The sequence below is a fragment of the Medicago truncatula genome, chromosome 1, assembly GCF_003473485.1.
Source record: "Medicago truncatula cultivar Jemalong A17 chromosome 1, MtrunA17r5.0-ANR, whole genome shotgun sequence".
Taxonomy (NCBI): Eukaryota; Viridiplantae; Streptophyta; class Magnoliopsida; order Fabales; family Fabaceae; genus Medicago; species Medicago truncatula.
Genome location: NC_053042.1, coordinates 53935372 through 53948271, shown reverse-complemented (window position 1 = coordinate 53948271; position 12900 = coordinate 53935372). Strand labels below are relative to the sequence as shown.

The window sequence follows — 12900 nt, the reverse complement described above, 5'->3', positions numbered from 1 at the left end:
AATTTTAGTAAATTTGATTCAAAATTTTCTAGGTAAAAACAAACTTAAAATTGAATTAATTTGTTTTATTCCAACAGTAATTTTAGCTGAAAGCAATCAAACTTGATAATATTTGAAAAAAGCAAATGCAATGCATTCCTAGAACAAGAAGGACAAGGAACAAAAATGATCACAATAATAAAGAACCTATGCAAAATACAATCAAGAAAAGAATTATAGAAAACATGGTAAAAATGGTACAAAACCAGAACTAAATCACATCATCTGTCAATGACTAGTTACTCGCAAAAAACCATTTAGCTATAACTGGACAGCATTAAACATAACTAACAGCATTGTTTATAATAGTTGAAAAATTAGCATCCTTGCCGAGGTCATCGATCTAAATGTGACACGGACACATTTACATTATGGTCTAGCTAGACATCATGACATGATCAATTGCCTGCAAGGCTTGGTTGGAAAAAAATCGCACGTCAACATCAGGGTCCTCACCGAGCTCAACCAGACATGGTCGGATCGTCTTTTCTACCACCTGAATGGCAATGGTGTTCACGGGATAAGATTGGTGGCATAGAAAGAAAAAAGGATACGTCGATAAAAAACACAAGAAATCAAGATACTTACAGATTGGTCGACGATGGGGAAGATGGACTCTAACACCTTTGCCACATTGAACTTTATGTTGGGCACTCTACATGTGATCAAACATCCATGAGTTAGAAGCTTGGACAATTATATTAATCCTTTCCCTATGGTGCTATGGCATAGGGCAAATTTTCAAAAATTAAAACAAAATACCTGTCTTTTGATGCTGCAACAACAGCAGGCAACAATTTTGAACAAGTGACTTCAGAGCCCATTACAGGGGCTAGCAGGGAGATAGCACGAAGAATGGTCATCCGATACAAATAGTGTGGATTAGTAATCATCTCCAAAACCTGTTCCATACAGTTCAAAATGATACATGTGAAGTTGCATTTAGGACAACAAAACAAGTAATAGCAGATACAAGCGCATATTTCAAGGATAATAATACAGTGACTCTTTGAAGGGCCAAAGAGAGGCCAGAGCCAAGGGGGGCATGACTGAACATACAACAACAACGAAGCCTTATCTCACTAAGTGGGGTTGGCTACATGGATCAAATTACACCATAATGTTCTATCATAAACCATATTTTGGTCCAAGGCTGAACAGAAAAACATAAAACCTGTATTTCCTAATTTAGCTGCAGTCCAAAATTCAATTTGTTATATTCATGACAGGAGACCTTTTCATACATGACTTCAACTTTATTCAAGCAGCAGTACCACGAAAGCAGATAATTCTATTATTTCAATATTTTGGCATAGGAGCTGCTGTGCTTAAACTGAAAACAAACCAAGAGCAGTGCAGGCTCCTTTGATCTCAATAAAGACGGTAGAAAAAAGTGGACGATTTTCACTAGTCCCCTACTCCACTTCCCATGATTGCTCATGAGCAACAACTTTCTTTCACCATTTCAGTTGAAAACCAGCAGGTTCATTAAATCATTTAAAATACGGTTTATTGTTCTCTAAATTATATGGTGTAAGCAAAGAAATGTTTCTAAAAAAAACAACGACGATACAGAAGAACAGATTATAAGTGCCCTTCCGACGGAAGATAGAAGCATACACACACATAGACAAAATAATATTGAGATACAAGATAGAGTACCATGTGTAAATAATAAATTAAGCTAAGAGATGAACCTGAGGAATGATGTGCTGCATAGCCCACTCTGGACCAAACTCTTCAGCTAGACGTTTCAAGTTGTTAGCAGCTGCTTCACGAATTGAATGAACCTACACAAAATAGTAAATATAAAATATGCAGTTCCCAAAATCTACCTTACTAGCAAGAAAGTGAAGAGCACAAACCTTATCCTGTAACCACTGCATGCAAAGAGCACCCAATTTGTCGTCAAAAAATCCAACCCCTAATTGACTTGCTAATAAGGGTATATACTCTATAATTGCAAGCCGAACTCTCCAATGCCTATCCTCCGCAAGCTCAACAATGGCTGGTAATAAAGATTGAGATAACAGATCGATTCCAATAACCTGTAAGAATGGTTTGACCAATAAGACTTTGAAATATTTGCTTTGCAGAGTATATATGTGTGGCATGCAGATTTAAGGACATCAATAAACAGGTTCTGCGTGTTAAATTAATCAGAGGAAAGGAAAAGGTTTTCAAGAGTTTGAAAGCATTCTGAAAATTAAAACAACTACAGAAAACTAGAACAACCTGATTCACTTGATCAAGCTTGCTGATGATGTTTAGGCGCACATCAGGAAATTCATCCTTCAGAAGGGATAGGAAAATAGGAAGAAGCTGCTCTATTGTTGCTTCCTGCATTGAAGATAAGGTAGAACTAAGAATCACATTTGCACTAAATGCTACTACTACCATGATCAGAAAAAAAAAATGCTTTTGAGAACAACCCATTATCGCACAAAAGAGGAAATACAATAATTTACTGAAAATCCACGGAAAACTAGTGGCACAAGAGTAGTTACAGATCTGAACTATCAAAATCCAGTAAATTCAATATAAATTTTCATGCCAGCAAAAGCCAGAAGCAGAAGATACCATAAAGTAACTACACTAAGCAGTCAACCAAAAATATACACAGATTGCTAAGAAACAAAGTAACCTTTAGAAATGACACAGGATATCAACATTACTAACATTCACCTAGTTTATGACCTTGCTAATTTAGAAGGCCTAAACACTGCTTTAAACCAAGATTTAACATTAAGATATTTCCCTTGTAGCAGGCTGGGAAGACGGTGGAAAGTTAGGACTTTAAAGGTGAATCTGATTAAATACTGTACAGGTCAATCGAGACCGCAGCATGACATGTGCCCTTCTGACTTGCGAAAGACATATTTCAGTAGCTAGTTGTATAGAGTTTCAATGGTCTACACAACACAAGCAGATGGCATTTATGAAAACTGTGAAATATATGAAGACAACCAAAACACTAAATGATGTTCAAAACTCAGCTCAGTTTACAAGTTACTGAGTTACATAGTGAAAGGCAATATGATTTTTTTATTAAGGACCCCCAACAACAGATTGCACCTTCCTGATATGGATACTGCAAACACTGTCTAGAGCAAATATACTGCAGAAACGTCTATCTGACATTTATACCTTTCCTAACACTGGAGCCATTCCCATTATTACTGAAGCCAGAGCAGAACGGACATGCTGTGAAGAGTCTGATGACAATTCCTGCAAAATTTGTTCAATTTAGAATGCTAAATTACACAACCAAAACAAAAGAGAGCCTTCATATATATGGTAATATTAAACATGCATCCAAATTTCTTTCTCAACGATGCACACCTTTACACAAGGAAGAATATGCTGAATCGCAAGATCTGGACTTAAAATCCGACAAAACTTGGTCACTTTCCCAGCAGCTGCTATGCGTACCTCAGCCTCATTATCTCGAAGCAATCGAACATACGCAGGGACCAATTCAGCTCTTCACAAAAACAAGAAGTGTTACAACATGTTAAAATCTCAAGAAAGATATATTCACCGGGCCTTAGGGTTGGGCCGTATTATATGCAAGAAAATCAAGATCTCAACTAGTGAACTCAGCTCACAATTTACATCACATAGAACTATGATGGAAAGATATACAGTAATTGAAATATTCAGCGAAAAAATAATACCTGGTAGGTTCGGGGCCTACAGCTTCACAGAGCTCATACAATTGATTTGCAACCATGTAACGCACACGCCAAGACTTATCCTGCCCAGGATAAAATGAATCATGTCATTCATCAAAAAAAAAAAAAAAGGAATCACACCAAATAAATAATTAGCTAAAAATATTTAGTAAGGTGCATATAACATTGTACAGATATGTAAATGCATGCTGACCAAAGAACCAAGTGCATGTTTGGGAGTTAGGAACTAAAATGATGGAAAGAAAAAGGATCTTTTTAGGTGAGGGGACTAAATAATGAGTTCACTTTTCCTTATTTGGATGCTTAAAATACATTTGAAAAACAGACAGTTCATTTATAGCAGAATATAATTATAACACAATTAAGCAAATTTATTATCACCTCTAGTTTACAATATTGTAGTTTTAGAAAATGAACTTGTGTCAATGTATCTATCACTTTGATGAACGAAGAAGGTATAATTCTTAGCAACTAGATATTAAATTGATTTATTTCCCCAAAATACATCAATTGATAAAACTTTGCCTGTCTCCTTTAAGTTAACTGATTTATTTTCATTATTATATCTATATGGTTATAGTTGCTATATCCCTACTCCAATCACTGAAATTTATAGTACCAAGATTGAATTAAAAAACTATGCTTTGCTGTACAATATCACAATTGATTGACATGGATATTTTCTTTCTTCTGTTACAACTCATGTACAGCAATAAAATTCATTCACGTGTTTTTTTAGGATAAATACCAAACTAAAGGGTTGACTAATTGAAGTGTAATCAACCTAAATATCCTTTCATATTCTCCCCCTCCTACTCCCACCCCCAAACATTTACTAATGAGAAAAATACTTCACGTATGACATCCATTATAAATTTGATTTTAACCGGTGCGTTTTGCATAACTACAAGAAAGAAAAAACTCGCAAATGTTGAAGTTTGTATAGATCTATATAGATAATCTATGATGAATCTTTATCTGAGTCCAAAGTGAAGCATGATAAGATAAATGTCAATAGTATTTGTTTTCTCTGTAACAAACCTTGTTTTATATGATTGTTTTTGGAGGGAATTCATAAAAAAGTCAATATAAAAAACAATGAAACAAGATTTTCAATTTGATTAAAAGTAAAACTAGTTGCATAATTAAACAGTTCAAGGAATTTTTTACTGATTTGCACACTGGCATGATAGTCAATCACACGCTATAGTAACATTATGGTGTCCTACAGCCAACATGGTCTTCATCATGTCACAGTTTTCATTGATTGCAGTTAATATCTTGGAAAACCCCGGCCCCAATGGTGCGCATGCATGGACAAAAAACCACCCTTCCCCAATTTTCTTAGTTTCCCAAGTCATTTTTTTTTGGTATGTTTTTGTAGTTTCTCTTTATTTTTCATAAGAATACATCTCTTGGGTTCAAATACTCCTTCCTCGGAAGATACAATATCGGCAATACAAACCTCTAGGCGAGCATTCTTCCAAAACCTGGGATTATCTGGTATCCTCTCCAGATCTTTTTATCCACACATGTTTAAGTTTCTGTTTAACTTGCTTGTCTTCTTATTTTCTGACTTCTAAATGCTTAATTATCAATTATAAATGCCTACAATTATATTTTTTAGCATCTATACATCTACGTGTTTAGTTTATTCTGACTTCTAAATGCTTAATTATCAATTATAAATGCCTACAATTATATTTTTTAGCATCTATACATCTACGTGTTTAGTTTAAATTATTTGTGCCTATAATATTTTTTTTATTTTAGCATCGATATACGTGTAGCTTAAATTATTTATCTAATATTATAGTTTTTGGTACAGAAATCACCCTACTATCCACTGCCCGCTTATAGTGATTCCGGGATTGGTCGTTCCATGCTGATATGCTGTCCAAGATGTATAATTATGCATATTGGTAAATTAATGAAGGAAGAGAAGGTAAATGAAAAGCAATAGATAGAGAAAAGAGCTTTAATCGATAAAGATACATAGTAATATTAAAGAAGTGAGAGAAAGGTTGCTGAAAATTTAAGGTGATATTTTTTATAAAAGGGAAATTTAATCAAATGTACTTATTTCTCAACAACTATCACAGTTATTTATTTGCGTTTTAAATCTGTGTCCAAAGCCGAATTGTGCTTTGGGTTGGCTTTCCAATGAGAAAATGTTCAAATTAACTTGAACATAATCAACATTTCTAAGTTACTGGCATTCCTATCTGTAAACATAGTGCAATTTTCTACTTCTAGTTCAGAATAGATAAGAATTACCCAATAGCGTAACATCTTCCTGCTACATCTTTCAGGTAAAAAGATATGTGAAATTCACTAGATGCCATTTTAGTAGATAATGGATATATAGCATTCAACGGAATTCTTGAAGAAGAAAAAAACTAGCTAAGGTTATAAATTGATGGTTTGGGATAAAATTAGTTTGAAGTGGATATCTGAAAAGTTGCAAGTAATAAACACATATTAGAATGGGAAGATCTCTAGGTTAGCTACATACTTTGACTGCTAATAGGGGCACAATGATGAAAATTAATTATAGATGAACAACAGTTTAATCAACTCCTATATGTACCTGGGAGAAATTAACTATAACTGGGAGTATATGTGCCACACAATCTTGTGGCTCCAACAGTTTTCCAAGAGCAGCACAGCCCTCCACAGCCAATAATCTGACAGAATCTTGATCTGCCCCAAGTAAAAAAAAAAATACAATTACATGTTAAAAAAGTAAAGCGCGTTCAGACATAAAGATAATATCAAACAGTTTAGACAATGGACAAACACATAAGCATCCATCTACAAGAACATAAAATGTTTATTTAAGTACCATCTTGAGTAAGATCGTCAAAAATTGACATGATGTCAGCCTTCAAATGAGTATACTCAACAGTTGCAGCGAATTTCCCAAGATTTGTCGCAGCAGATCTTCTAACCATAGGCATGTCATCCTGACATAACTGACTGTATATTGATCTCAACTCCGTCTTTGATGCTTCTGGTGCACTAGGGTAAGCAATATGGAATAGACCACATGCAGAGACTCGGGCAGTAAACCATTCACCTGCTGCCAATCTCTGAAACAGAAGTCTTGGCATTAATTGAACAGACTATTCTAGTAATATAACAAATGGGAACTACGAGCCTACATACAACACATCTTAAATGAGAAACAAACACTAAGACACGTATGATCACTTAGCAACAAAACAATGTTAGGTACTGTAGGTAAATTGTAAAGTCAAAAAAGGTAGTTATCAAGCCTCATTAAAATACGCCCAGATCCATTAATCAAACTCCATTTTTCAAAAGTATCAGAACTGTTATCATAATAGAAACTTGTCTAATTCCAGGGTAAGTAAATTAATGTGATAATCAAAACCACACACTGGACAACAAAACTATGAGTGAAAAGGAAACAATTTAGGTAGCATTCATGATATCTCCCATGTAAAGCAATAAATAAAAGCATTGAAAGCGATGAAAAAAATATTAACAGACCTTCACTAATGGGATAAAATATTCAACTAAATCACTCTCCCTCATTTGAGATCCAATTCGACAAAGTGACTCAACAGCTTTATCCCTCACACAGGTTTCCTCAACACTGCAAAAAGCCTCCAAAGGTGGGAGCAACACACTAGCATGTTCGACTCCACCAACATAAGGAATGAAAACTCCCAACTCTTCCGCCATTGCAAGAAGTACCTCATCATCATCGTCATTATTCTCAGTTAAAAATGGAATTAATTCCTTACGGGTTCGCTCCTCTCCAAGAGCACGTGCAATGGTGGATAGCCTGCGAATTGAGTTCAACCGCAGTTGGATATCATCGTTTTTGAGCTCGTCTATAAGCACAGCTATCGGATACAGTGGTTCGTCAGCCATAGACATTTTGTTTTGTTCTCCCAATAGTTCTGAAAGAATGAATAAATCAATCACATGATCAATAGAATCTCAAATATAACCCTAAGTTCCAACCAAAAGTAAAGTTAGAAGTACAATAAACAGTAAACATGACTAAATCGACACATTAACTTGTTCATTTGAATTGATTAATAATTTGATTGGCGGCGTAATTAGGCATTACTTAACTCAAGTAATTTTCTGTGTGGTTGAATTAATTAAGTAATCAATTGATTAATGCAAGAGTTTAACAACGAACGAGAAAGTAGAAGTTCGAAGCTGAAAGACGCACGCACGCGCATGACACATCGAAAGCATTTGAAAAACTAACAAGAAATTGAAAAAGTTTAGTTGAAGATTAATTGAAAAGGTAGAGTGTGAAATTGAGACAGAAAGAAGAAGAATAAAGTAGTACCTCGCGAAAGTGTTGTTGAATTGTTGCGATTTAGCTTGGTAGAGAGAACGTAGCTATGGAGGAATTGAGATCTTGAATAAGGGATTCAACGAAGCGTTTACGCAATGGATGTGATAGTGAAAACCCTAACACATACCAAAGAAGAAGAAAGAAAGAAGAAAAAGAAGAAGAAGAAGAAGAAGACAATATTAGAAATGAAACTCGCTTCTTTCTTCAATGCTTTACTTTCACCGTTGGCTTTCGCACGTGTGTACACAACTTTGTTTCCTCTCTTTTTCGATTAATTGCTTTTCAAATTCTATAATAAATCCGTTCCTAAAATATACCAAGATTAAAATTATCACAGTTTAATTTTTTGAACAATAGTATCACAGTTTAATTATGTACACTATTCAAATAATTTATTTTAATCATGTTTTTATTAATATGTAATGACAAGTGTTGGGAAATAAAATGTTTTCAAAATATCATAAAGTTTGGAAGTACAGGTACAATAAACATTACTTACTTGGTCCTCGAGAACTTAGTTCAGTTGGTATAGACAATGCATAAAATATACAAGGTTCAGGGTTCAAACCCACCACAAAAAAAAAATAAAAAACATTACTTACTTGACAACTATCAAGTAAGTTGACAAACTCTTTTGACTTATTTTTTTGAAAAAGCTAAATTAATCATTGGAGGAAAATCGAATATAAGACCTCGAGAAAGAGCACGCTCACAGATCATAAATCAATATCACCAGACCAACTTAAATGGGTTAACTTTTGACTTATTGAATGATCTGAAAAATGTAAGAGATGGGGAGGCCTTGGTTGAGGTTGTGAATGATAGTCTTGACTCCCCTGACTTAGCTACCTGTGTGGCTAGAAGTGTGAGTGCATGTGTTACTCACTCTTTGGATGCTAGCTTGATCATAGCTCCAAAGATGGCCTTGAATCCTGGGATATCAGACAAGAATAACATAAGTGGGCAGCATCTCATGCCACAACCTATCACTACTGCTTACACTTCTTTAACAAATGACAAGCACTCTGTTAGCACAGTTGTTGAGAAGCAGACCACTAACATACATTTTGAAGCTAGCCTTAAAAGTGTCTAAATTCCGAAGAAATTATAGGGGGATGATGATGATGTAGAAGATTCAGCCTCTGATAGCCTCCAGGAAGCAGAATTTGATGTCTCCAAGCACCTAACTCATAATGCAGAGATTGCTATCCTCCCTTAGACTAACTGAAAAGCTTAGAGGCAAAAAAAGGGGAAGTCCAGTGCTAGTAAAAATTCTAACACTCTCCTAACACTGTCTTGGTCTCCAAAAAACAGAAGAAGAAAAAAACATACTTCCTCTGTTTCAAAATGAGTGTTGTTTTAGGTCTTTACACACATATTAAGAAATGCAATGATTAAAAGAAAGAGAATGGTTATTTTACCAAATTATCCTTATTAACTATTGGTTAATTTTAAAAGTAATACTTTGGAAGTAGTGTGCAAAGTATTAATTGGAGGGTACAATTGAAAAGAAAAAGTTATTATTGCATTGGAAACTGAAAGTGACATTCATTTTGAAACAAATTTTTTTGGCTAAAGCGACACTCATTTTAAAACAGAGGGAGTATAACACAAGTTAATCATGCGGATTCAAAGGGCATCATCACCCGTTCCAAAAAGGGTATTTCAAAACCAAAAGTTTTAGAACCTTAGTTGTCTAGGGAATGTCTTCTTTTAGTTTTTGTCTAAAAGGGTTTTGTTGTGAAAGTGCCTCAAAATTGAAGAAATTGGAATTCTGGAAGCTGAAAATCGGCCGCTGATTTTCAGGGCACGGTGGCCGATTTTGACCTGTTTTATTTGAGCTTCAGGTTCGGCAAAAATCGGTGGCCGATTTGGAGCATTCGGTGGCCGATTTTGACAGCAGAAATTAAAACAGAAACATATTTACGGGCCTAGATTTGTTCCAGTTTTATTGAGGATTCTTTTACTATAAATATAGACATTGTATCAGTGTAAACCTTGAGATAGAGGGAGCTGAAACAAAGGTTTAAAAAGACAACAACAAAACTATGATTTATATAGAGTTTGTCTCTTTGGAACAAACACTAGGGTTTGAGGGTTGATTCACATTGGGAAACACTATTAGGATTGAGTCTCTTGGTTACAGGAAGAGATCGAGACTTTGGGTAGAATTAGGCGAGAGACTTATTCTTGTAACCCATTGACATCTCTTTTGTAAGGTTACTCATCATATAGTGAAACAGATGGTTGTTCTCTCTCCCCTAGACTAGGTCAATTTGGTCCGAATTGGGTCAACAAATTCTTTTGTGTTCTCTCTTCCTTTCTCTCTCGTTGTTTTCAACTTTTGGCTTGTGGTTATAATTGTTCCATACACTTTGTTTTGGTTGCTTGATTATCCCTTACTCCACACATCAAATTTGTTATTGGTGTGATTTATCATCGAATTCACAACAGGTTTCAACATAAAAAGAAGTATAGGCTGCAACAATCTAACGGTACAAATACAAATGGAATTTAAACTCTTTGCTAGCTTAGGTTCTGTTTTGATAGTTTGCCTGTTGTGGCTACTACTTGTCTCTCCTTCTTTTGTGTAATTTTTGCACTCTAACTGTATGCGAGTTTACACCTTCTCTTAAATTTTATTGATTTCTTTTGCCTTATAAAAAAAATACATGTCTGAAAGTCGAACTGTGATAATATTTATTTTTTTTGGTAGATAGACGAAATGGCAAAGCCATTATAAACTCACACACACAAGTGGAGGTATCGGGGTTCGAACCTCGGTCATGACATCCGGCCTAACAATTTCGACATTTTATCAGTTGAGCTAGGACTTCTGGATACTGTGATAATTATATTGACACAAAAAATATTAATTATTAACAAATTTAATACAACTATCAACTTTTTTTTAATTCATGTAATTTTTGTCAAGAGGGTTTAACATTTAATACAATATTTGCTATTTAAGGTAAAAAAATAAAAAATAAAAATAAAAACTATATTTCTTAGGCTTTCTTTGGGAGTTTGGAGGGGAAGGGAGGGGAGGGTTTTGGGTGGTTGGAAATATATAGAAAAATGGACAAATAATTCACATTTTTTAAAAGAATAGTTTTTTAGAGAATGATAAACTAATACTTATGATTAATATACTTTTAATTTTAAAAATATTATAGCAAGATAGATTGAATTTGAAAAATTCATATAAACCCTCCATAACTCCCCCGAAACCCTCCCCCAATACAATCTTTGAGTTCCCATAAATGAGGAGGATTTTTTATTATGAGTAAAAAATTAACCTCCAAAGCCCTCTCCTTCGAATGTCTTCTATTTCTTCCACTTGTTCCTTCCTTTTTTCTATAACCATCCCCTCCCCTTCCCTTCAAACTCCCAAACAAAGTCTTAGGGAAAAAAAGTGCTCCATTTAAGAGAGATAAAAAATGAGTGGAATAATTTATTTTTCAAATATTGATATTTATTTTTATTGACAAAATCATTTGTGTCACAGTCTGAAACCTAACAAACTATATATGGCTTCGTCAACAACAAAAAAACTAATTATATTTAGACATGGATAGTTATTGAATTAATAGAAGTGACTTTAAATTTGCCATGTTACTTGTGATGCGTTGTGAGACTGTTTTTCGTGAAATTTTTATTGACTTTACTGTGTATGACTATTATGTTGGTTTATAATGAAGTCTAATGACTAATAATGAAATCCAATCTTGTTATTTTGTGCATCTTATTGTGATGAAATGGTTCAAATGTATTGGTCTTTCCTAAGTTTGTTTATGAGCTTAAATGACTTCCTTAGTCATCATCATGAGTAGGATTTTACTATCATGTTTATGCCTATTTTGTTAGGTAATGTACGTACATGCTCTTACTGTATTTGGTAAATACTCCCTCCGTCCGTAATTATAAGATCCTTTTGAGAATTTTTTTGTCTATTTTTATAAGACTCCTTTGTTATTTCCAACTACATTAATTATTTCTTTACATACATGCCCCTATTTATTATACATCTTTTTCTTCAATCAACAATAAATAACATGTTGAAAACATAAACTAACCTTCTTTCTTAAAGGATAAAATTGTAAAAACAATAGTGATTACAAACAATTTTAATACAAATATCCACTATCTTAATTCCCGTGATTTTGGCAAAAGGGTCTTATATATAGGGACGGAGGGAGTACATGATGATGAAATTTGAGAGTTTCTTCATTCCATTGAGAACTTTATATTTGTTCTTGGGATCCCAATTGGAGTCAAATTCATACTTGTCATCAAGATGATCCTATACCATATAGAATTTGTTTGTTAGTTAGTTTTGCTAAAGATTTGTGTTTGTTTTCTCGTGGATAATGTCGGTGATATCTTATAAATCTATATTTGGTTTGTCTGTGCTACACGTTCCAAGACATGTGAACAGAAACGAAACTTTCTTGTTGCTCTTTGTCAAAATTTTAAGTTTGAGTACTTGTAACTGTAAAGTGTAAAGTGCAAACCAAACACAGATTATACAAGAGTCTAGTTAATGCAAAGTGTAGCAATTAAATTTGATTTTTGCCCTTGCAACAAAAACAAATAAATGAACAACATTCCAACTTTTGGTTATAGATTAGAACATTAATTTTACTACTAAATTTTGAACCAAATGAAGCATCATCCTATACCCTTTATTTTATACTTACATTATGCATAAACTCAAGACTTACATAAATTCTATATTAAATGTTTCTCTAGAAAGGTAAAGCTTATGCGTCACTTCACTTGTCTATCTAGATCCTTACTATAAGCATTCTTCAAGTCTTA

The 12900-nt window shown here is 34.0% G+C and overlaps 1 protein-coding gene across 1 annotated transcript; it reads right to left on the bottom strand.

Annotated features, from left to right (window-relative positions):
* Window positions 1-157: 157 nt before the first annotated feature.
* LOC25485524 (serine/threonine-protein phosphatase 2A 65 kDa regulatory subunit A beta isoform) lies at window positions 158-8328 on the bottom strand. Its single transcript, XM_013614758.3, has 13 exons — window positions 8071-8328; window positions 7251-7666; window positions 6580-6826; window positions 6325-6437; window positions 3717-3796; window positions 3382-3523; window positions 3187-3267; window positions 2275-2379; window positions 1905-2087; window positions 1737-1829; window positions 802-941; window positions 628-694; window positions 158-535 (listed from the first exon to the last, which is right to left on the bottom strand). The coding sequence occupies exons 2-13, from the start codon at window positions 7641-7643 to the stop codon at window positions 416-418; spliced, it is 1764 nt and encodes a 587-aa protein (XP_013470212.1). The 5' UTR covers window positions 7644-7666; window positions 8071-8328; the 3' UTR covers window positions 158-415.
* Window positions 8329-12900: the final 4572 nt, after the last annotated feature.